The sequence below is a fragment of the Lycium barbarum genome, chromosome 7, assembly GCF_019175385.1.
Source record: "Lycium barbarum isolate Lr01 chromosome 7, ASM1917538v2, whole genome shotgun sequence".
Lineage (NCBI taxonomy): Eukaryota > Viridiplantae > Streptophyta > Magnoliopsida > Solanales > Solanaceae > Lycium > Lycium barbarum.
Window position 1 is genome coordinate 131,512,031 of NC_083343.1, and position 26,561 is coordinate 131,538,591.

General features: G+C 40.3%; 2 protein-coding genes across 2 annotated transcripts in view; one reads left to right on the forward strand and one right to left on the reverse strand.

Moving 5' to 3' along the window:
* The window catches only part of LOC132604462 (large ribosomal subunit protein uL18c), an 85,072-nt gene that overhangs the window by 52,633 nt on the left and 5,878 nt on the right, over positions 1–26,561 (reverse strand). The window lies entirely within an intron of this gene.
* Positions 793–2,851, forward strand: LOC132604460 (late embryogenesis abundant protein D-29-like). Its single transcript, XM_060317975.1, has 2 exons — positions 793–1,186; positions 2,111–2,851. Exons 1-2 carry the CDS (start codon positions 928–930, stop codon positions 2,623–2,625), a joined length of 774 nt encoding a protein of 257 aa, XP_060173958.1. The 5' UTR covers positions 793–927; the 3' UTR covers positions 2,626–2,851.

Here is a 26,561-nt window from a genome sequence, read left to right on the forward strand (position 1 = left end):
GAAGATTTCTAAAATTGTCTCAAACATAATTAATTTTCATATTAATTACTTTCATAATTACTTTGAAGTTTTCATATTATATTTTCGATACAAAACATTAGTAATATTTAGATAAGATTTACCTTATATAACAAAAAGTTAGAATAGTAATATCTGTATAATAAATTTTCAAGTGAATAATTTTTACGTGATAAAAATAATACTAGTACTAACTTTTATGAGATCAACTTTTAAGTCAGAATGACCACGATAAATTTACCCGAAAAAAGACAATAATTCAAACCTATCATTTCTGTCGACAATTATGCCACGATCATCTTTGTCGACAAAAATAGATTTTTCAAGAACTTTTTCTAACACAATGTTCAAACGCCACCTAAGGGCTAAGGTAAGGATAGGGACAGAAACCAAAATAATATATCCACCGACGTAGAGCCAGAAAAGGTAAATTGGATACTGAATGACACGTAAAGAGCTCATATTGACTATGGTGTTTGCAAAATCACAAACAACTGACACGCAGTGGCAGACCTAGTAATAGTTCGGGGTTCATCCGAACCCCCTTCGACGAAAAATTACACTGTATATATAAAGTGAAAATTATTTTTTATACATATATAATGGACGTTGAACCCTTTAGCTTTTTCATTATTTATCGTTTCTTTATATTTTTGAACCCCTTCGCATAAATCCTGACACCGCCACTGCTGACACGTATGCCCACGTATTATGCCACTCGTCCACTAACCTTTGCTCTCCCATAACATAACTCTCCTTATATATATCTGAAAAATATTCCTAACTCAAACAAATCAATGTTCATCTACTTTGTCTGCTCTTCTTGAAAAATCATCCATCAACTTTATTTCTCTATTATTAATCTTTACACACTTACATACATATATTTAGTTGGTTTTGTTGTGTATAATGGCTTCAAGGAAGTTGATTTGTGTGTTGTTATTGGTTTTATGTGTGTCTAATTTGGTGAGTTGTAAGGAAACTCATGAGGAAGTTGAGAAGCAGAATAAAGAAAATTCAGAGTCATGGACAGGATGGGCTAAAGATAAGACTTCTGAAGGGCTAGGTTTTAAATCTACTGAAGATGATTCAGCTGTTAAACATGGTTCTGATTCAACTATGGATACTGCAACAAAGGCCAAAGACAAAATCACTGACACGGCTTCAGGTTAGTATTTCAATCTACACCTCTTTAGGTGGATGTAAAATTTTAAGTTTATGGATTTATGAACGCACGGTTACTTTTATTTACTGGGTTCGGGATAGATGGTTCACTTTATACATATTAAAGTGAATTAATGTATAAAAGTGAATTTTAATGCAAGTATGTAATTTGAGCTAACCTTATTGAGTTCTAAGGTGCTGTCGAATCCTTAACCTAGGATCTGCTAGGAGGGAGTAACATTATTCTTACTATTAGGTTTTTATTAAATCCGTAACATAGAAAGGATTTGTCGTTAAGTTAGTTATGTTAGAATCAGTAACATGTATTCTTACAAGTACTGTGGAATCTATAACATGTAACATAAGAAGGGTTTGATATTGAATGCTAGAGACAGTTTTGAACACGCTCTGGACTGCATAAGCTAACTTTTTGCATTTATTCAGGGTATTGAAAAGTTAATATATGGACATAAATACAGAAAATTTATCTTATACATACACGGTAATTTTAGGGTGTTAGGGTGGCACCCGCTAAATCCGCCCTGCCAACAACCACGCTAATCAGCTTACTCCATTGTACCATCTTACATCCTCGGTTGCTTGCGTAATAGGTTATATAACATGTTATTATCCTAGTTTTTAAGGCTACATGTTGTTATCCTAGTTTTTAAGGCTACCATGAAGTGTTAATTAGTAGCTATCGGTTCATCTTAGAATATAGATACATATTTAAAAATCTACTAAAATTGCTAATATATCTGATTTGGACCCATAATTTTAACTTTAATACAATGAGTTTGAATGGTTTATTAGAACTTCAGTCAATAGTATTCGTTGGAAATCTTAAAACTTTGAATCCATTATCCATCTAAGTTTAAATACTGGATTCATCTCCCGTATTTGTACAAAATAACACGAATGAATGCAGGAACCGGACAATATGTAGCAGACAAGACAGGAGATCTAAAGAACGCAGCCGAAGAAGCTAAGAACAAAGCATACGAAACGGCGGAAGCAGCAAAACAGAAAACAGGGGAGAAAGCAGGGGAGGAAAAAGAAAAAGCCTATTCAGATGCTGAAAAGGCAAAACAAAAAGCCAAAGAAGCATACCACAAAACCGGACAAGCAAAAGATCAAGCTGCAGAGAAAATGAAGGAAACGGAAGAGCAAGCAGCGAAGAAAACAGAAGAAGCGAAGGGAAACATAGCGGAAAAAACAGAGGAAACGAAAGAGAAAATGAAGGAAACTGGGGAGCACGCGAGTTGGGCTAAAGAGAAAGCAAATGAAGGATATGAAAGCGCGAAGAATAAATCAGGGGAGACATTAGAGAAAGCTAAAGAGACTATAGCTTCAAATTTGGAGAGTGTTAAGGAAACTGCTAAAGAGAAGACGGAGGAGATTAAGGATAATATAGCTGGGAAGAAACGAGATGAGGAGCTTTAGAAAGTTTTGAGTTACGCATGTTTGTTTGTATTTTGCAATATCATAGGTTTTATATGGTAACAAAAACCTGATGTTTTGGTTTTTCTTATTGATGTCTGGCCAGGTGTTGTAAAAATGTATAACTCACTAATAGATGAGTCGTAAAAATGTATCACTCACTAATAGATGAGTCAATGTTGTATTAATGTGTGTTACCTCTCTTATGAACTTGATTTGTGTTATACTATACACTGCTGATCTTTTTTTTTTATAGGCATAGTGTTCAGGGTAAGTTTGTGCATATGTCAGCTAAATGTATAGTAGTATGGGATAGCTGTGTTTTCTTTCACTGTATGCGACTAATTTCATGGAGTATTTGTTAGGAAGCAAGTGGAAAATGAAGGGGGAGCATGCAGAAGGAGAAACAGAGGAGCAGTAGAAAGGCTTTTGAGTTGTAGTTTTGTTTGTATTTTGCAATATTACACGTTTATATGTAGTAATAATAACAGAAACCTGATGTCTTGGTTTTTTTTTCCTTCCTCCGGTTATCGCTTTGTTGATGTCTAGCCAGGGCTAATGGGCTGGTCTGCTAGGTGTTGTAATAAGTGTGTATTAGTGCTAGTCAAGTTATTGTTGCATCAGAGATGAACTTAATTTGTGTAACTATATTGTTTTGTTTCTTCAATAATCGCTGTAATGTTCCAGCAAGTTGCACACATTCAATTAATTGTGCATGTTTTTACTAGCTGTTGCATCTCTTACCAATAAAGATACTGAATAAAGTATATTTCGAGTAGTATCTCCTAACAGTGCTGTTCTAGATTACCAATAAATAAATTTTCTTGTCATTCCGTGATGCAACATTTCTACTTGATTATTGTTTTCCACATTGCATAATTATTTTTGGCACTCTTAGGACATGCAATGCAACATCTGTACTTGTTGCTTTCTGAAGCCCAAAGTAAGTGCACGACTAACACTTGGGCAGCTACAGGTGCCCAGTATCAATGAAGTCAGCCCGTAACAATTGAGATTTTACAACTCAGTTCGTAGGCGTCTTCACAGTTGGAGTTGGAGTTATGTTTCGCCATAGTAGGCGTCTTCACAGTTGGAGTTGGAGTTATGTTTCGCCATAGTTTTTAAAATTATATTTTTTGTTGAAATGTAATTGTTTTGGTTGTGAAAAAAGTGATTTTTTTTTTTAAAAACAAGTTTTTCTTGGTTTTTTGAAATTCCGAAAGTTGTATTTGGAATTTTTAACCCAGCATATATAATGCTAAACACCAAATAGGATCCATCAATCCCCTCTGCGCGTAATCTCAGGTAAAGAAACCAACTTCACAATGGAATTCTCGGAATTCGGAAAGAGGCCAATCTAGGTATCTAACATAGGTTCCTACAAATTATAGGAAGGATATCATTTTTTCTTTCCCCTCCAATTCAGATCATTGTGTATCAAGCTCAGCAATAGTACTCTATTTACTTCTTCCTTTCCTCAGCACCACTCCCTTTTCCCTAGTCAGCACACAGGCATCTTCAATTCCAAAACCCCAGTTATTACAAGTATTTTCTGCAAATAATATTCCCTAAAAGACCAACTTTCAGGTCTGATCAATACCAAAGTTTCTTAAAGCTAAGTTCGAATGCTAGAAATGACTTTGCCAAAAGGCTGCAAAGGTTTTAAAACACCGCAGTAACTTGCATTCCCACTGTTGAACAAGATTAACTTTAACACCCTCCCCGCAACACCCCCCCCCCCCCCCCTAAAAAAAAAAAAAAAAAAGAGTAGACTAAACTTGGATGGTTTTGTTTCCCCTGCTAGTTAAAAAGCTTCACCATACAACAAATTCATTATTTGGGATTTGTACAACTCTGAATGCAGAGAGTACAAATTCAAGACCCCAGGAAGAGGTTAGCCTCGCCACATATTGGTTAAAACAACCCTAGAAAAGGAAAAACTAATTGACATAGGTGGCTTTTGCTTCCTCTATAGTTAAATACCATTACAAGTTACAAAAGAAAAGGTATTTTTCTTTCACGGGCAGTTAAATACCTCCATTAGCACAAATTCATTATTTGAGACTATATACGGTAAAAATCGGATATACGTTAAATCGGTAAGATCAAAGACCGAAGGAAGAAGGGGACAAGAACGTGCACGAAGACTTTCATTATGAACCGGAGGAATGCTTGGACCGAAGCAAAGGAAGGGCATCATTTGGTTCGGCTTCTCCATAGCCGAGTTGGTCGTTGTCGTTGGTCCGTTTGGTCGTGGCCGTTAGTCCGTTTGATCGTGGCCGTTGGTCCGGGAGATCTGTTGCGCGATTGCCACGAGTCGATAACGTCCTGCCATGTTCAATTGTCAATCGTACGGGTGTCAGACCGTACGGGCAACCTAACCCAACCTAATCCATTTCAGAGTTTTTCTGTTACACCTCGAAAAATTTTCCGTTGGTACGAAAGGGAATGAACTAGTGATGATGTTCCATGAGTAAGAAATGACGTTTGGATGGGCATCCGATGTAAAACGAGAAAGTTGGCTAAGATAAGGCAAGGTATGGGATGAACAATGTGTATAAATGGATGTGGATGATTAGAATGAAAAGTCTAAGAAATATGAAAAGTTGCAGGTTTGCGATCTGGCCAGTGGTCGTAAAGTGATATACGGACCGTAAAATGGTATACGGTCCGTAAACTGGCAGGTCGTAAATTGGTATGCAAAACTTCAACTTTCTGCCAGTTGAGCCAATGGTAAAATACGACCTAGAATACGGACCGTAAAGTGATTTACGGCCCGTAAACCATGGTCGTAAATCACCATATCGCAGCCTGAGTTTCTGGTTCTGAAATGGTTAAAGACGACCACGAAGGACGGTCCGTAAACTGGAATACGGACCGTAAACCATGTTTTATGACCACTGTGCACTTCAACTCAGATTTTCAAGTCATTAAATAAGGGGACCAAGACTTATTTCATTTCACTTCTACATCACACCCCTTCTCTCTAAAACATCTCTCTACATTTATTTCACAAGAGTTCAAAGATATTTAGTGATCAACAACATAAAACAAGTGAATCAAGAGTAAGGAAACCATCAAAGATCATCCAAGGTCAAGAAATTCAAATGGAGATAAACTAGGGTTTTGCTCAAAGTGGAGCATTATCAACTAAAGCTTGTTCCTACAACATCTAAGGTAAGATTCATGATGTTTATGTGTTGTTTAAGATATTGGAGAGTTGAAATACTTGGAGTATAGAAGAATATGGTAAAATGGGCCATGAATGATGAATAGTGCCATTTAGAGAGTTAGTTGGAATCAAATCATGATTATTGTTATATTGTGACATGAATGAGTTATAAATGACGTTAAGATTATGAGTTAGACATTGTGTGTGAATGGACGACATTATGTGTTAGGAGCTCGAATATGGAGAAATGAAAGTAAATTGAGGAATGTTGTATAAATAAAGGGAATGCTATCCGATTTTTCCCTAGCTTTAGCCATGTGTGCTAATTATCGATTCTAATGATAGTATAACTTTAATGAAGGTAGAAACGCTAACATTGGAAGGGAACGCGCAAGTGTAGAATAGTGCGACGGAAAGGTATGTAAGGCTAACCCTTCTTTCGTAAGGCATGGTTCTTTGGCCAAATTTCTAAATCCTCTATACGAGTATGTTGTCTCCAAATGATTGATCTTCTGAGCTCGTAAGCTCACGATCCTTGATATGTACTACGATTGTACTACGCTCCTCATATGACGCATAGGCCTATAATATAGACGTAACGATAATGATGATGATAGCAATGATGATAATAATAATAATGATGCTAAAGGTGCCTACGGGCTATTATATGTATGTGTGCCTATGAAGGGCTATAATGAAACCCCGAGCTTATGGTGCCGGGTAGAGTATATGTTTATATATATATATATATATATATATATATATATATATATATATATGATTACGTAACGCGCGCACACATCTGCATATGGTACGGATAACCCTGAAGCCTTGGTAGGGCCAAGTAGATATAACCTTGAGCCTTGGTTGGCCAAGTATGTACGAAACACCGAACCTTCACGGTCGGGTACGCTATGTATATTGGTCTATATGTATATGTGCTATGTATGTGACATCATTAAGAGTACGAATATGTTATGTATATGAGGTGTAAATGATTATGAGAGTAATTAAGTATGCGGATACGTAATAGAAACGGAATGTCCCTATGGAAAGCAAGTAAGTGCCATGATGATGATATTATTGTCTCCCCTCCTATGCTACTTCATATGCTGTTCGTTATGCTTCTATATCGATGTTGATCATGCTTTACATACTCAGTACATTCTTCGAACTGACGTCCTTTTGTTTGTGGACGCTGCGTCATGCCCGCAGGTGCACAGGGAGACAGACTTGATCCATAGCTGCTTATTCAGAGATTACATAGCAGAGCTCCATTTCTTTCGGAGCCATAGCTTTTGGGTACTTATTCTTTTGTGTACATAATTATGGGCATAGCGGGGTCCTGTCCCGCTCATGTGATATGTTATATTCTTCTTAGAGGCTCGTAGTCATGTGTATGTGGTTAGATATGTCTGGCCTTGTTGGCCCATGTTTTGTATATCATTTTGTCGGCCTCGTCGGCATATGTACATTGATGTGGCATAAATGCCAATTATGGTATAAAGGAAATATCGCCCAATGGGGCTAGTGTGATTAATGAATAGCGATGTATGTTAAATTATTGTGATCCGTCTAGACTGTTACACCTCGGAAAATCCTCCGTTGGTATGCAAGCGAATGAACTAGTAAGGAGTACGAGTATACAATATGTTCATGGGTAAACGATGGTATTCGACGACTCTAGATAAGGTTTTAAAGATGTTAGAGATGGGGGGGGGGAGGATTGCCAAGAGAGGGCAAAGTAATTGATAAGTGTCGGAAAGGAAAGACGAGTAACGACTTAATGAGCACTTAATGATGTTTTGGAGAAACGTCCCTTAGATTGGTATTGAAGTGTTGAACAAGTGTTAAGAAGGTTCCATAAGGATTGGAGATCAAACGAATCGACGAAACGAAATTCGGGATCACTGGGGATTATACGGCCAAACATACTGGCCGTATAATTTATACGGTCCGTATGTCTGGACAGTATAATCCACCCATATTGGCCAAACTCTCTGGACCAAACATACGGCCAGGACATACGGACCGTATGTTGGTCCGTATATTTGGTCGGGCAGCTTTTTGCTCAATAAATGTAAGGGACCAAGTTAATTTCATTTCATTTCCCTTTCACCTCTATCTTTCTAAAAACATCTCTCCACATTTATGATACAAGTTTTCAAGGGTTTGTAGTGATTAACATCATTAAACAAGTGAATCAAGGGTAAGAACCCATTAAAGATCTTCCAAAGTCAAGAAATCCAAATGGAGGAAAACTAGGGTTTTGATCAAAGTGGAAGATTATAATCTAAAGCTCGTTCCTACGACATCTAAGGTAAGATTCATGCTATTTATATGTTGTTTGAGGTATTTGAGAGTTGAAACGATTGGTCACTAGAAGAGTTTAGCAAAATGGGTCTTGAATGATGAATAGTGACGTTTTGAGAAATAGTTTGAGTTGAATCATGAATGTTGTAGTGTTGTAATGTGAATATGTTATAAATGGTGTTAATATCATGAATTAGACATTTTAGCCGAATGGACGAAGTTGAGTGTTACGACCATGAATGTGGGTGAATTTGAAGCGAATTGAGAAATCTTGATAATGTGGATAATAGGGTCGATTAGTGACTATTGTTATGACCTTGTGAATGTATTATGGACGTTTGGGAGTTGAATTACGATATGGGCGAATGATGTGTAAATAAAGGAGATGCTGCCCGATTTTCTTTAGCTTTAGCCATATGTGCTAGTTATCGATTCTAATGATAGTATGCCCTTAATGAAGGTAGAAACGTGATCATCAGAGGAGTACGTGCAAGTGTAGAATAGTTCGACGAAAAGGTATGTAAGGCTAACCCTTCTTTCATAAGGCATGGTTCTTTGGCCAATCTTTCTAAATCCTCTATATGAGTATGTTGACTCCAAATGATTGATACTCCGAGCTCATAAGCTCACTATCCTTGAGATGTACTACGATTGTACTACGCACCTCATATGATGAGTAAGCCTAAGACATAGATGTAGCGATAACGATGATGATAGTAATGATGATGATAGTAACGATGATAATAATGATAATGATGTTAAAGGTGCCTACGGGCTAGTATGCTTATATGTGCCTATGGAGGGCTATAATGAAAACCCCGAGTTTATAATGCCGGGTAGAATATATGTATATGAATATGTATAAAGTATGTATACGATTACGAAACGCGCGCACACCTCTGCAGATGGTACGGATAACCCTGAAGCCTTGGTAGGGCCAGGTATGAGCAACCTTGAGCCTTGGTTGGCCAAGTATGTATATGAAACACCGATCCTATGAGGTCGGGTATGCTATGTAAATGTTATGAATATGAAATGACTAAGTATATAATATGAATATGAATGTGATAAGACTATGTATACGAACACAAGCACAAGTATGGTACGAGTACTATTACGAGAAATGGTAAGTTCCTATGAAGAGCAAGTAAGCGTTACGACGATGATATTATTGTCTCCCCTCCTATGCTAATTCATATGTTGTTCATTTTGCTTTCATATTGATGTTGATCATGCTTTACATACTCAGTACATTCTTCGTACTGACGTCCTTTTGTTTGTGGACGCTGCGTCATGCCCGCAGGTGCACAGGGAGATAGACTTGATCAGTAGCTGCCTATTCTGAGATTGCATAGAGAGCTCCAATTCCTTCGGAGCCATATCTTTTGGGTACTTATTCTTTTGTGTATATAATTATGGGCATAGCGGGATCCTGTCCCGCTCATGTGATGTGTCATACTACTCTTAGAGGCTCGTAGTCACGTGTATATGATTAGACATGTCTGGCCTTGCAGGCCTATATTTTTGTATATCATTTTGTCGGCCATGTTGGCCCACGTACGTTGATGTGGCATAAATTCCAATTATGTTATAATGGAAATGTCGTCCAATGGGACTAGTTTGACGAATGAATGGAATTGCATGTCTAATTATGTGGCTCACCTAGATGTAAGCATAAGTGTAAGCTAAAGGGGTGCCCGGGTGGGCTAGCACCGGGTGCTCGTCGCGGCCCCCTAGTCGGGTCGTGACATAGACGTAAGTATAAAAGTGAGTTAAAGGGCGCCCGGGTGAGCTAGCACCAGGTGCTCGTCGTGGCCCCTTAGACGAGTCGTGACATTTTCTTTATTTTTTAAGTTTCTCTTGTTGTATGAAGCCCATGAGGCAATACTATAAATAAGGGTCATTGTCCACTTTTGAGGGGTTGGCTTCTTCACACTAAGAACACTTTGTACTAGCAAATATATACAAATCTCTCTCAATATCGTATTTTGATCCGAATTTGTTGTGTTTATCTCTTGAATTTGTTCAATCGAGTAATGCTCATATATTTGTATACACACAAATCTATAGCGAATCTCTGATCATTATTGCTCTCTTCATATCATATCACACATCTTTTTTCCGCCAAAAGGATTGAGGCTTAGTCACATATCCTATACCTACTCACAAAATTAATTGATTATCCAAATTCGGGGTAAACAGAGACTTGGGATCTTTATGCCAAGAAGAGATTACACTGTCACATACTAGTTAACAACATTAACCTTAACAACAACTACTATTTATACACCTCAATCCCAAGCAAGTTGCTGCCAGCTATATGAATTTTCACTAATGGTGTTGCTCCTTCCTACCCACCCCACAAAAAAAAGATTGACAAATGTGGTTTTTTTTTGTTTGCTCTGCTGGTTAAATTCCTCCATTATACCACAAATTCATTATTTGGGACTTGGGATTTGTACAACCCAGACCCAAGAAGATATTGCATTGCACATACTAGAAAACAAGATTGACTTTAACAACTACTACTACACCTCAATCTGAAGCGAGTTGGAGCCTGCTATAGGAATTCCCACTAACCATGTCGCTCCATTTAAGCAAAAGCAAGATTAACCTTACAAAAACAACCAATTTGAAGAAGTTTTTTTTTTTTAATCCTATGCTAGTTAAATACCTCCATTATACACAAATTCATTATTTAGGGCCAGGCATTGTACAACTCTGAAATGCATGAATTACCAAGAACAAATAGCACTGGCACACCTCAATATCACTTCTTTGTGAGTTTCCTACCTGAACTATCAGGCGTTTGCGTTTCCGACCTAAACTATCACCAACTATTTATCAAAACACACGGAACTATCAAGTGTTTGCACTAAAAACTTTGTACTTGAACAATCACCAACTATTTATCTCATGGTGCTGAAAACTCGCAAAAAATATACTTCAGATGTGTTTTTTACCATTATCTCTTAATTTTTTTAATTTTCCATTTAATTCCTTTAATGATCCTATTTGACACCATTTAAAAAAAAAAGGAGAGAATGTACACCGCATCATCAGATACAAGTCGATGTGTGTTTTGATAAATACTTGGTGATAATTTAGGTAGGAAACGCAAACACCTGATAGTTCAAGTAGGAAACTCAAAAAAAAAATGATACTTAAGATGTGTTTTTAATCATTATCACATTGATTAATAAAGACTTCGAATTTGTATAACCCAGAATGTTTAAAGCTAAAATTCAATACCCCAAGAAGAGATTGCATTGCCACATATTGGTAAAAACAAGACATAGCTATATCATCCCACTAATTCAAAACCCAAAATGCTTAAGTTCAAATTCAAGACCCCACAAAGAGATTGCATTGCAACATATTGGTAGAAACAAAATTAACCTTACCAAAAAAGAACTCCAAATTGGAAAAGGTGATTTTTTTTTTCTAATGCTAGTAAAATACCTCAATTATACCTCAAATTCATTATTTGGGACCAGGGTTTTGTACAACAAAGAGCACAAATTCAACACCCCAAGAAAAGATTGCAATTTGCCACATATTATACCACAAATTCACAACTCTGAATACATAGAACACAAATTCATGACCCGACGAAGAGATTGCATTGCCACATAATAGTAAAAACAAGATTAACCTTTACCCAAAAATAAAAAAAAACAAAAACATAACACCCAATTGACATAGCTAAATTATACCACAAATTCACAGATTTGAATGCTAAAAGCTCAAATTCAAGACCCCAATAATAGATTACACTGCCCCATGTTGGTAAAAACAAGATTACCTCACCAAATTGAAAAGGTTGTTTCTTTTGTTTCCTCTGCTAGTTAAGTACTTCCATTAGACCTAAGCCCGTCAACCGGTCCGAACCGGAACCGGACCGGCAATCGGTTATAAAACCGGCCGGTTTCCGATTTAAAAATCGAAACCTGATACCGGTTCCGGTTTACCGGTTTGAAACCCCAAACCGGAACCGGTCCGGTTCAAAATGTCCAAAACCTCTTTTTTTTTTTGTTTTTTGTATAGTATATGTATATTATAGTATTTATTAGTATATTGTAGGTATATTTACATATGTTATATAAGTTTATAAGTAAATTTTATATATTTACTGACTAACAGGCTAACAGCAAGTCAGCAATACAGCATATACGTATATATATATGTTTAAGTTATATATAACTTATATAAACTTAAACACACACACACACACACACACACACACACACACACACACACACATATATATATATATATATATATATATATATATATATATATATATATATATGTGTGTGTGTGTGTTTAAGTTATATGTATAATATATATTATAAGTATATTTTAGTTATTTTTCAAGTATATAACTTTCTAGTTTTTAATTTAAGTAGATGTATCATGTATATTATAAGTATATATATATATATATATATATATATATATATGTTTAAGTCATATGTATAATATATATTATAAGTATATTCTTAGACTCTTAGTATATTTTAGTTATTTTTCAAGTATATAACTTTCTAGTTTTTAATTTAAGTAGATGTATCCTGTATATTATAAGTATATTCTTAGTATATTTTTGGTATATTCCTAACTTAATATAAGTAAAAATATGAACACAAGTAAATAGAAGAAATCTCAATGAGCCATATGATGAGTCGTGAAATTACGCGATATTCGATGCTAATTCCTTAAGTTTTTGCGACTCTTTAAGCACTTTTGTTGTTACTTTTTGTGTTTTTATGTTATTTTGTAGGAAAAGATGCCCGGAGAGCATAAAAGAGCAAAATGGATCAAAATTGACCAAAATGGAACAAAATAGAGCAAAACAAGCCAAGTAGCTGAAATGAGTGATCGGAAGAAACCAAGTGAAAAGAAAGTCAAAAAGAGGTCAAACTGGACATTTTTGCAAAACTGTCAAAACTGGACAGTTTTGCAAAAACGGGACAGATTTGCAAAACTGTCAAAAGTGGACAGTTTTGCAAAAACGGGCAGAATTGCAAAAACAGAAATATGGGGGCAGATTTTGACATTCTTTTGAACTTGGAAGAATTAGAGGAGCTACAAAAGAGAGGCTTAGGGCAAAACATTATCATCTTTTGCCATTTTGCAAGTTTTGGAGGCTAGGGTTTTTCTACACCATTGGAGGAGAAAATTGGAAGCAATTCAATGAGATATTTCTTAATCCTTTCTTCAATTCCTTGTTTTGTATTGTATATCTAAGTGTGTAGTATTTATTTTCTTCACTTGAATCTTGTTTATGAGAATATTCTATGATTAAAGTGTTGAATGAAACTCTTGTTTTTCTTATATATTGAATGATTTTTATTCCTAATGAAGTGGGTTATTGTTAATTTAATTAATCTCGTTCTTGAATGTTTTCAAAGGGATTAGCTAACCCTAGGACTCACCCATTTACTTAGATTGAGCTCGGAAGAGGAAATCTAGGTTGGGAAAGATTAATTAACAAGAATTTGGGTCATTAAATGTTACATCCCGTATTTTTGAACGTCGGAATAATTGTAAGTTGAGGTGGGGCCCACACGTCAATATTCTTTTTTGGGACATGTGACTAATTATATGAATCATATATGTGAAGTTAAACACAACTCAAGAAGGACCCTTGGGCCAAATCAAAGTGGAAGTCCTCCAAACGAATATTTTTAAGAAAACGTTTTCGGGTGACCTGACTTTGGGGGGCAAAAACGGTATTATAAGTTTGGAATTTGGAAAAATACCAAGAAATAGAAGTTGTAGATAATTGAATTAGTTTTCCAACCATAGGTCATGGGCCCTCATACGATATCGGGATCAAGAGTTATGACCGTTTTACTGAACGAAGGTCCAGGCAGAAAAAAAAGGTCTGCGCGAACGCGCCTGGGAGGGGCGCGAACGCGCAGAAGGAAAATCTGTAACACAGCGCGAACGCGCCAGAAGGCGGCGCGAACGCACTGAGCACTCTTCCAGACAGTTCTGGCAGATTCTAAAATGTTATATAACGGGGCTTTAGCCCCCAATCAACAACAAAACACCCTCTAAGCCTCCCCAAAACCTCTGAAAACTTCCACCAACTTCCACCCATCAATTTTCACGCAAATCAAAATATAATTTTCCAATTCCGGTCCAGACAGCGCACAGTTGCAACTACAAAATTGTGTAGTAATATGTTGTGGCCCAAGGTCAGGGTGAAGAAGTGAAGATACAGAAATATTATCGCGATATAGGTATGAATCTTTCATTATTAACATTAATCTTGGTTGATTTACGGAGAAGGAGTTGTTTAATTGCTGTAAATTAATTTGGTTGGTGGAAATATGGTACAAACACCCTATGGGATGTTTTATGGAATAATTTGATGTGGGAAATAATACTATTGATTCTGGTATTGTTATTGTTGTGTTGGTTGTTGAATTGAGAATTCGGGCTAGGCATATAAACAGGGGAGATGCTGCCCGATTTTTGGCAGAACATAAAATAGTAAAATTTGAAGTGTGGTGTAATTGTACGATGAAAGGACTAACATTAGTGTGAATCATCTTAAATGTAGATTTACGAGATCGGACATATAAGCATAACTAATAGGACGTGGAAAAGGTATGTAAAGGTATCCCGATTCTTCTCTTGGCATGTCCTAGATGTACTAGGATTGGATTTGAGCCTCGGAAAATATTCTGTCCATTGGAATCCGCGTCTGAAATTGTCACATTTTCGTACAATAGAATTAAACCCTTTAAGTATGCTTTGTTGAAAAATTATGCAAATTTTCCCCAAATTGCTTAGAAAGTTATGGAATGTCCGTAGGACCTTTGTAGGTGACCCCATAAGCTTGATATGCGTAATTTGAGCCCACCGCTTTGCTTGCCCCGAGGTGGGCCCACTATTTCCGATTTTACCCTTTACGCGTTTATGACTTGTCTTCGAGTGTTTTCTTTTAAGATATTTTAACTACTCTTTTAACTACTAAATAAAAAATTGTTTTAAATACTCCATTAAGTCTTATAAACTATTTTGGAACTTGGAAACGATCTCAGAAAGATTATGCTTCTGTAACCCATTATGACATCCGAAATTCAAGTACTATGATTCCGTCCGATTTCATTGATTTTGATTTGTCATTCGATATGCCTCATCGAGTCTCTGGAAATATATATGGTATTTCTATTGCATTTAGTTTCTCACTACTCCATTCGTGGATGCCCCAATGTTTCCCTCACTGAGCCCGGGCCAGGATATGTTGTCAAGCGTATTCCACTGCATTGTTCGCCGTGCCTCGATGTGAGGGGGCAGGTATACATGTACATGGGTTGTGGAGTATGTTTTGCCATGTACACACTCTGATATGATATGATATGATCTGATATGGCCATCTGATACGATATGTTATGTTACGGGGTTATGCCCCTATTCTAATTCCTCTGTGTTGTGGCACCAGCGTCGGGAGGGTGGCCACGTTCTGTCTGCCGAATCCCTTGGCAGGGGCCGGATATGATATGGCATATGTTTCCGTACCCACTCTGTATGTTTTGAAAATATGCATTTGATACTTTGGATTTTACACTCACTTTTCTGTACGTTCTGTACCGGTTATGATTTTGTTTCTGTGATTCAGGCTTTACATATTCAGTACATATTTCGTACTGACCCCCTTTCTTCGGGGGCTGCGTTTTCATGCCGCGCAGGTACTGACGACAAGTTTGCCGACCCGCCCGCCTAGGACATCTATTCTTCCATTTGGAACGCTCTTTTATCCAGAGCCTATCTTTTGGTACAGTCTGCTACTATTGTGTATATGTACGCTATTCCGGGGTATGACGGGGCCCTGTCCCGTCTTATGATTCTGTTATGATCTGTAGAGGTCTGTAGATATACTTGTGTGGGTTCTGTATATGTTTTTGGGTTACTATGATCTGTGACGGCCTTATCGGCTTCCACGTGCTACATCTGTTCACCTGCAATATCTGGTAGTGCCAATTGACTTTTATATTGATATATTCTGCAAATATGCTCGTTTGGGTTATGGGGTACGTTTGGGTGTCCAGCACGGACACTAGTCACGGCCTACGGGGTTGGGTCGTGACAAAAGTGGTATCAGAGCGGTTCGTCCTCGGAGTGTCTACAGGCCGTGTCTAGTAGAGTCTTGTTTATCGGTGTGTTGTGCACCACATCTATAAACAGGAGGCTACAGGGCATTTAGGATGTTACCCTGTCTTCTGTCTTAGATCGTGCGATAGAGCTGTGTTATCAGGATGACTTCTCCCTAACGAATTGTTTTGTTTTCAGCCATGCCTCCGAAAAAGGCGACAGCTGCCCAGAAGGGCAAGTCAGTAGCGACAGGGGAGCCTAGTCAGGCCCAGAGGATTACCAGGGCCGATGCACTGATTATTCACGAGCGTATGCCCCAGTCAGAGGGCTCTTCTACACCGCCACCACTGGAGGAGATTGGAGCAACCGCAGCTGTAGATCAGGGGGCGGCCTCACCGCCGGCTCCTGAGATTCCAGTACCTGAGCCTCCAGCTCCACGGCCAGGGACTGAGGATCAGACGATGAGAGAGGCGGTCCAGTTGTTGACCAGACTTGTGGCGGGACAGGTTCAGGGGCACGGACTTAGGGATGATCGGGCAGACAGACGGGATGGTTCGAGAGCTCGTGAGTTCCTTACTTGTGGTCCTCCAGAGTTCTTCGGGACAAAGCCCCAGGAGGATCCCGAGGAGTTTATCAGAAAGATGCGGCGCACGTTGCATTTGATTAAGGCCTCTGCGACAGAGTCAGTCGAGTTAGCTTCGTACCGGTTGTATGATGTAGCAGCTAATTGGTACGAGTCTTGGGAGTTAGCCAGAGGCGTTGGTGCTCCCCCAGCAGTCTGGGATAAGTTTTCTGAGGCTTTTCTTGGCCATTTTCTACCTCCGGAGTTACGGCGGGCCAGGGCTGACAGGTTTCTATTGCTGAGACAGAGGGGCCGCAGCATTCGAGATTACAGTCTGGAGTTTGATTCGTTGGCCCGATATGCACCTGCTGTGGTAGCTACTATGACTGACAGGATGCACAGGTACATTATGGGGCTGGACGATTATTTGGTTGACATTTGTTTGGTGTTGGCCGCTCAGCCCAGTATGGATATTGCCCGTATACAGGCACATGCCCAGGGTATGGAGGACCGGCATAGAGGACATCAGCCCGACAGGAGCCAGGATCGGAGACAACCCAAGAGGGCTAGATCAGCTAGGTATTCTGGGGAGTCTTGGAGTAGGCAGCCTCAGCAGCAGCAGTCTAGCAGACATCCTTCCCAGCCGGCACAGAGCACACCTCCGCAGTTTACAGGCCGGAGATTCGATAGCCCAGGGTATTCAGGAGCAGGCCAGAGCTCTAGGGATTCAGGTCCGCGAACAGATGGGGGTTCCGGTCAGATGAGGCCACCCAGGCCTCAGTGTTCTTATTGTGGCAGATATCATCCTGGAGAGTGCTACAGAGCCACCGGTGCATGTTTTTCTTGTGGCCGTCAGGGCCATTCTGTGAGAGATTGCCCGTATAAGGGCAATTTGGGTGGTGCAGCGCAGCCTACCGAATTAGCTGTTGGTTCATCATCTTCATCTGTAGCTATGCGCCCCACGGGGCAAGGTGCATCAGCACCAGCAGGCCGCGGTAGGGGCCGTGGCGGAGCTTCCAGTTCTGGCGGTCCTTCGAACCGCATCTATGCCATGACTAGTCGACAGGATCCGGAGACGCCACCAAATGCGGATATAGGTATATTATTATTCCTTTCTCGAAATATATGTGTAATGATCGGTCTAGGCTCTATTTTGTGGTATATTTGCCCATCCTAGTTACTAATAGGATTGAGGCAAAACCCGAATTGACAAAAACCGTTGGGGTAGCCGTGCATATAATAAAAGGTGAGTCTTGAAGATTTAGAGGGCTAATATAATAAATGCATAATCAGAAAAATGAAAGACCCTCTCTAGAGCGGGGTGGGACCCGCTAAAAAAATTGTTCAGATATTGTTAAGACCCCAGCTTGCCCTAGATCGCGTAAAAAGGGTCGTGTGAGTAAGTGGGTGCTATTATATCAGCGTTAACGTGTCTAAATGAACTAAAGTTTCGAGGTTAAGCGTGCTAGGGCCAGAGCAATTCTGGGATGGGTGACCCCCTGAGAAGTAAACAAAATTTTCACAAGTATAGGAATAAGGGACGAATGGAAAAATTTGGGATAACCTAAAGGAGATTAGGACATGCGGAGTGATTAGAAACCCTCAAGAAGTCGGGTAGACTAAGACAAGATAAGCTGGTGAAGAAGAAGATAGCGCAATGCAGCTTGGGACCGAGAGTAAGTTTGAATAGGTGTTTGGGAATTGTTTTGTGAGCGAAATGGTAGTAAATGTGTATGTGTGCATATGACACCCCATTCATGATTGTACCGATCGACAGGTGGACCTCAGCAGCCAGTGTCGCGAGGTATGAAAGACATTAACCGAATAGAATTTGAGAGACAAAGCGAAAAACATGGTACATGTATTATAAGTAAACTGACACTAGTTCCGTCGCCAGCTAAGGCCGGGACGTTCCAGCACAACGATGTTCGAAAATAGAAAAAAAAAAAAAAAAAAAAAAAAAGGGGCAAGTACGTAAAAGGGGGACAGTAATAGTAACGTTTGGGAAATTTTGAAGGAAAGAAAGAGACCTCTCCGACGTATTATAATACCCCATAAGGCTAGTTGAACATTCGAGGACGAATGTTCTAAAGGGGGGGAGGAAGTTACATCCCGTATTTTTGAACGTCGGATTAATTGTAAGTTGAGGTGGGGCCCACACGTCAAGATTTTTTTTTGGGACATGTGACAAATTATATGAATCATATATGTGAAGTTAAACACAACTCAAGAAGGACCCTTGGGCCAAATCAAAGTGGAAGTCCTCCAAACGAATATTTTTAAGAAAACGTTTTCGGGTGACCTGACTTTGGGGGGCACAAACGGTATTATAAGTTTGGAATTTAGAAAAATACCAACAAATAGAAGTTGTAGATAATTGAATTAGCTTTCCAACCATAGGTCATGGGCCCTCATACGATATCGGGATCAAGAGTTATGACCGTTTTACTGAACGAAGGTCCAGGCAGAAAAAAAAAAAGGTCTGCGCGAACGCGCAGAAGGAAAATCTGTAACACAGCGCGAACGCGCCAGAAGGCGGCGCGAACGCACTGAGCACTCTTCCAGACAGTTCTGGAAGATTCTAAAATGTTATATAACGGGGCTTTAGCCCCCAATCAACAACAAAACACCCTCTAAGCCTCCCCAAAACCTCTGAAAACTTCCACCAACTTCCACCCATCAATTTTCACGCAAATCAAAATATAATTTTCCAATTCCGGTCCAGACAGCGCACAGTTGCAACTACAAAATTGTGTAGTAATATGTTGTGGCCCAAGGTCAGGGTGAAGAAGTGAAGATACAGAAATATTATCGCGATATAGGTATGAATCTTTCATTATTAAAATATGCATTTGATACTTTGGATTTTACACTCACTTTTCTGTACGTTCTGTACCGGTTATGATTTTGTTTCTGTGATTCAGGCTTTACATATTCAGTACATATTTCGTACTGACCCCCTTTCTTCGGGGGCTGCGTTTTCATGCCGCGCAGGTACTGACGACAGGTTTGCCGACCCGCCCGCCTAGGACATCTATTCTGCCATTTGGAACGCTCTTTTATCCAGAGCCCATCTTTTGGTACAGTCTGCTACTATTGTGTATATGTACGCTATTCCGGGGTATGACGGGGCCCTGTCCCGTCTTATGATTCTGTTATGATCTGTAGAGGTCTGTAGATATACTTGTGTGGGTTCTGTATATGTTTTTGGGTTACTATGATCTGTGACGGCCTTATCGGCTTCCACGTGCTACATCTGTTCACCTGCAATATCTGGTAGTGCCAATTGACTTTTATATTGATATATTCTGCAAATATGCTCGTTTGGGTTATGGGGTACGTTTGGGTGTCCAGCACGGACACTAGTCACGGCCTACGGGGTTGGGTCGTGACAAAAGTGGTATCAGAGCGGTTCGTCCTCGGAGTGTCTACAGGCCGTGTCTAGTAGAGTCTTGTTTATCGGTGTGTTGTGCACCACATCTATAAACAGGAGGCTACAGGGCATTTAGGATGTTACCCTGTTTTCTGTCTTAGATCGTGCAATAGAGCTGTGTTATCAGGATGACTTCTCCCTAACGAATTGTTTTGTTTTCAGCCATGCCTCCGAAAAAGGCGACAGTTGCCCAGAAGGGCAAGTCAGTAGCGACAGGGGAGCCTAGTCAGGCCCAGAGGATTACCAGGGCAGATGCACTGATTATTCACGAGCGTATGCCCCAGTCAGAGGGCTCTTCTACACCGCCACCACTGGAGGAGATTGGAGCAACCGCAGCTGTAGATCAGGGGGCGGCCTCACCGCCGGCTCCTGAGATTCCAGTACCTGAGCCTCCAGCTCCACGGCCAGGGACTGAGGATCAGACGATGAGAGAGGCGGTCCAGTTGTTGACCAGACTTGTGGCGGGACAGGTTCAGGGGCACGGACTTAGGGATGATCGGGCAGACAGACGGGATGGTTCGAGAGCTCGTGAGTTCCTTACTTGTGGTCCTCCAGAGTTCTTCGGGACAAAGCCCCAGGAGGATCCCGAGGAGTTTATCAGAAAGATGCGGCGCACGTTGCATTTGACTAAGGCCTCTGCGACAGAGTCAGTCGAGTTAGCTTCGTACCGGTTGTATGATGTAGCAGCTAATTGGTACGAGTCTTGGGAGTTAGCCAGAGGCGTTGGTGCTCCCCCAGCAGTCTGGGATAAGTTTTCTGAGGCTTTTCTTGGCCATTTTCTGCCTCCGGAGTTACGGCGGGCCAAGGCTGACAGGTTTCTATTGCTGAGACAGAGGGGCCGCAGCGTTCGAGATTACAGTCTGGAGTTTGATTCGTTTGCCCGATATGCACCTGCTGTGGTAGCTACTATGACTGACAGGATGCACAGGTACATTATGGGGCTGGACGATTATTTGGTTGACATTTGTTTGGTGTTGGCCGCTCAGCCCAGTATGGATATTGCCCGTATACAGGCACATGCCCAGGGTATGGAGGACCGGCATAGAGGACATCAGCCCGACAGGAGCCAGGATCGGAGACAACCCAAGAGGGCCAGATCAGCTAGGTATTCTGGGGAGTCTTGGAGTAGGCAGCCTCAGCAGTAGCAGTCTAGCAGACATCCTTCCCAGCCGGCACAGAGCACACCTCCGCAGTTTACAGGCCGGAGATTCGATAGCCCAGGGTATTCAGGAGCAGGCCAGAGCTCTAGGGATTCAGGTCCGCGAACAGATGGGGGTTCCGGTCAGATGAGGCCACCCAGGCCTCAGTGTTCTTATTGTGGCAGATATCATCCTGGAGAGTGCTACAGAGCCACCGGTGCATGTTTTTCTTGTGGCCGTCAGGGCCATTCTGTGAGAGATTGCCCGTATAAGGGCAATTTGGGTGGTGCAGCGCAGCCTACCGAATTAGCTGTTGGTTCATCATCTTCATCTGTAGCTATGCGCCCCACGGGGCAAGGTGCATCAGCACCAGCAGGCCGCGGTAGGGGCCGTGGCGGAGCTTCCAGTTCTGGCGGTCCTTCGAACCGCATCTATGCCATGACTAGTCGACAGGATCCGGAGACGCCACCAAATGCGGATATAGGTATATTATTATTCCTTTCTCGAAATATATGTGTAATGATCGGTCTAGGCTCTATTTTGTGGTATATTTGCCCATCCTAGTTACTAATAGGATTGAGGCAAAACCCGAATTGACAAAAACCGTTGGGGTAGCTGTGCATATAATAAAAGGTGAGTCTTGAAGATTTAGAGGGCTAATATAATAAATGCATAATCAGAAAAATGAAAGACCCTCTCTAGAGCGGGGTGGGACCCGCTAAAAAAATTGTTCAGATATTGTTAAGACCCCAGCTTGCCCTAGATCGCGTAAAAAGGGTCGTGTGAGTAAGTGGGTGCTATTATATCAGCGTTAACGTGTCTAAATGAACTAAAGTTTCGAGGTTAAGCGTGCTAGGGCCAGAGCAATTCTGGGATGGGTGACCCCCTGAGAAGTAAACAAAATTTTCACAAGTATAGGAATAAGGGACGAATGGAAAAATTTGGGATAACCTAAAGGAGATTAGGACATGCGGAGTGATTAGAAACCCTCAAGAAGTCGGGTAGACTAAGACAAGATAAGCTGGTGAAGAAGAAGATAGCGCAATGCAGCTTGGGACCGAGAGTAAGTTTGAATAGGTGTTTGGGAATTGTTTTGTGAGCGAAATGGTAGTAAATGTGTATGTGTGCATATGACACCCCATTCATGATTGTACCGATCGACAGGTGGACCTCAGCAGCCAGTGTCGCGAGGTATGAAAGACATTAACCGAATAGAATTTGAGAGACAAAGCGAAAAACATGGTACATGTATTATAAGTAAACTGACACTAGTTCCGTCGCCAGCTAAGGCCGGGACGTTCCAACACAACGATGTTCGAAAATAGAAAAAAAAAAAAAAAAAAAAAAAAAAAAAAAAAAGGGGCAAGTACGTAAAAGGGGGACAGTAATAGTAACGTTTGGGAAATTTTGAAGGAAAGAAAGAGACCTCTCCGACGTATTATAATACCCCATAAGGCTAGTTGAACATTCGAGGACGAATGTTCTAAAGGGGGGGAGGATGTTACATCCCGTATTTTTGAACGTCGGATTAATTGTAAGTTGAGGTGGGGCCCACACGTCAAGATTTTTTTTTGGGACGTGTGACAAATTATATGAATCATATATGTGAAGTTAAACACAACTCAAGAAGGACCCTTGGGCCAAATCAAAGTGGAAGTCCTCCAAACGAATATTTTTAAGAAAACGTTTTCGGGTGACCTGACTTTGGGGGGCACAAACGGTATTATAAGTTTGGAATTTAGAAAAATACCAAGAAATAGAAGTTGTAGATAATTGAATTAGCTTTCCAACCATAGGTCATGGGCCCTCATACGATATCGGGATCAAGAGTTATGACCGTTTTACTGAACGAAGGTCTAGACAGAAAAAAAAGGTCTGCGCGAACGCGCAGAAGGAAAATCTGTAACACAGCGCGAACGCGCCAGAAGGCGGCGCGAACGCACTGAGCACTCTTCCAGACAGTTCTGGCAGATTCTAAAATGTTATATAACGGGGCTTTAGCCCCCAATCAACAACAAAACACCCTCTAAGCCTCCCCAAAACCTCTGAAAACTTCCACCAACTTCCACCCATCAATTTTCACGCAAATCAAAATATAATTTTCCAATTCCGGTCCAGACAGCGCACAGTTGCAACTACAAAATTGTGTAGTAATATGTTGTGGCCCAAGGTCAGGGTGAAGAAGTGAAGATACAGAAATATTATCGCGATATAGGTATGAATCTTTCATTATTAACATTAATCTTGGTTGATTTACGGAGAAGGAGTTGTTTAATTGCTGTAAATTAATTTGGTTGGTGGAAATATGGTACAAAAACCCTATGGGATGTTTTATGGAATAATTTGATGTGGGAAATAATACTATTGATTCTGGTATTGTTATTGTTGTGCTGGTTGTTGAATTGAGAATTCGGGCTAGGCATATAAGCAGGGGAGATGCTGCCCGATTTTTGGCAGAACATAAAATAGTAAAATTTGAAGTGTGGTGTAATTGTACGATGAAAGGACTAACATTAGAGTGAATCATCTTAAATGTAGATTTACGAGCTCGGACATATAAGCATAGCTAATAGGACGTGGAAAAGGTATGTAAAGCTATCCCGATTCTTCTCTTGGCATGTCCTAGATGTACTAGGATTGGATTTGAGCCTCGGAAAATATTCTGTCCATTGGAATCCGCGTCTGAAATTGTCACATTTTCGTACAATAGAATTAAACCCTTTAAGTATGCTTTGTTGAAAAATTATGCAAATTTTCCCCAAATTGCTTAGAAAGTTATGGAATGTCCGTAGGACCTTTGTAGGTGACCCCATAAGCTTGATATGCGTAATTTGAGCCCACCGCTTTGCTTGCCCCGAGGTGGGCCCACTATTTCCGATTTTACCCTTTACGCGTTTATGACTTGTCTTCGAGTGTTTTCTTTTAAGATATTTTAACTACTCTTTTAACTACTAAATAAAAAATTGTTTTAAATACTCCATTAAGTCTTATAAACTATTTTGGAACTTGGAAACGATCTCAGAAAGATTATGCTTCTGTAACCCATTATGACATCCGATATGCCTCATCGAGTCTCTGGAAATATATATGGTATTTTTATTGCATTTAGTTTCTCACTACTCCATTCGTGGATGCCCCAATGTTTCCCTCACTGAGCCCGGGCCAGGATATGTTGTCAAGCGTATTCCACTGCATTGTTCGCCGTGCCTCGATGTGAGGGGGCAGGTATACATGTACATGGGTTGTGGAGTATGTTGTGCCATGTACACACTCTGATATGATATGATATGATCTGATATGGCCATCTGATACGATATGTTATGTTACGGGGTTATGCCCCTATTCTGATTCCTCTGTGTTGTGGCACCAGCGTCGGGAGGGTGGCCACGTTCTGTCTGCCGAGTCCCTTGGCAGGGGCCGGATATGATATGACATATGTTTCCGTACCCAATCTGTATGTTTTGAAAATATGCATTTGATACTTTGGATTTTAGACTCACTTTTCTGTACGTTCTGTACCGGTTATGATTTTGTTTTTGTGATTCAGGCTTTACATATTCAGTACATATTTCGTACTGACCCCCTTTCTTCGGGGGCTGCGTTTTCATGCCGCGCAGGTACTGACGACATGTTTGCCGACCCGCCCGCCTAGGACATCTATTCTGCCATTTGGAACGCTCTTTTATCCAGAGCCCATCTTTTGGTACAGTCTGCTACTATTGTGTATATGTACGCTATTCCGGGGTATGACGGGGCCCTGTCCCGTCTTATGATTCTGTTATGATCTGTAGAGGTCTGTAGATATACTTGTGTGGGTTCTGTATATGTTTTTGGGTTACTATGATCTGTGACGGCCTTATCGGCTTCCACGTGCTACATCTGTTCACCTGCAATATCTGGTAGTGCCAATTGACTTTTATATTGATATATTCTGCAAATATGCTCGTTTGGGTTATGGGGTACGTTTGGGTGTCCAGCACGGACACTAGTCACGGCCTACGGGGTTGGGTCGTGACATTGAACTCATCTAATAACTTGAGCTCGGAAGAGGATAGTTACTTGAGGTTAAATTGATTGTGCCTAATATCACACTCTAAGGCTTGGAAAAGTTTAGAGTGAAATTCATTGATTTGGTTGGAAGACTTTCAATGAGATTTTAGAAATCATTATCTATTGACATAAACCCGTTCTTAGTTGTAAAATCGTGAAATACGTTGGATCGTTACTTGAGTGTAATTTCCTTTGTATCCAAACTTGTGGCCATTGATCATTTTACTCGCTTTCTAGGTTAGTTTATATTTTTGCATTAGTTATAATCTTTTCCAAAAACCCAAAATATTATCTATCGTTTGGCTTTAGCTTAGTTGGTGAAAATTCCTTACTTTCTTGATCGCCTAGCATATTGTTCCCTGTGGGATCGACCCCGACTCATAGTTGGGTAAATATATTGCATACGACCGTGTACACTTTCTCTTTGAGGAGTGTATTTTGGACGTTATCACCATATATTTTATTCATTCTTGGATAAAATTTATTTGCAAGTTGTAGTTTTGTTTAACTTGCAAATAATACATGAGTTGCAAAAAAATAGTAGAATAATAAAATCACCAATTCTCAATCATTTGGTTAATTTCCCCCATATCATATTCGGCCATGGAGATATCTTCAAAGTCTTCCATTTGGTCCGGTCCACTTGCTATCAAATCTTCAATCTCTTCCTCTTCGCCTTCCTCCGCTTCTAAGTTCTGGTTGCGTCGCTCCGATCTAATTCAATCGTGAATGCACACTAGTACTTGCAAGCTAAAGCCGGATAATGAGTGTCACGACCCAGCCCCGTGGGCCGCGACTGGCACCCTACCTGGGTACCCAGACCAAATCACATATTCATTTACCAAATCCGAACGTATTTCAGAATTTCATAAAAGTCATATCAACATAGGTTATATCAAAATATGTCTTAAGCGGTCGCACAAATCAAAATGTCATATCGAATCCAAACGGAGCGGCGGAATAGACATCGCCGGTCATAAGTGCAAATATAAGCATAAGGGCCATTTAGGGTCATCATAACAAACTGACCGCTGTAAGACCAGAAAACAAAATCAAACAAACATACATAGGACCCTCGCCCCACATATATGACTACAGGCCTCTACGAATTCAAAACAAAGACATATGGCGAGACAGGGCCCCGCCGTACCCAAATAGTCA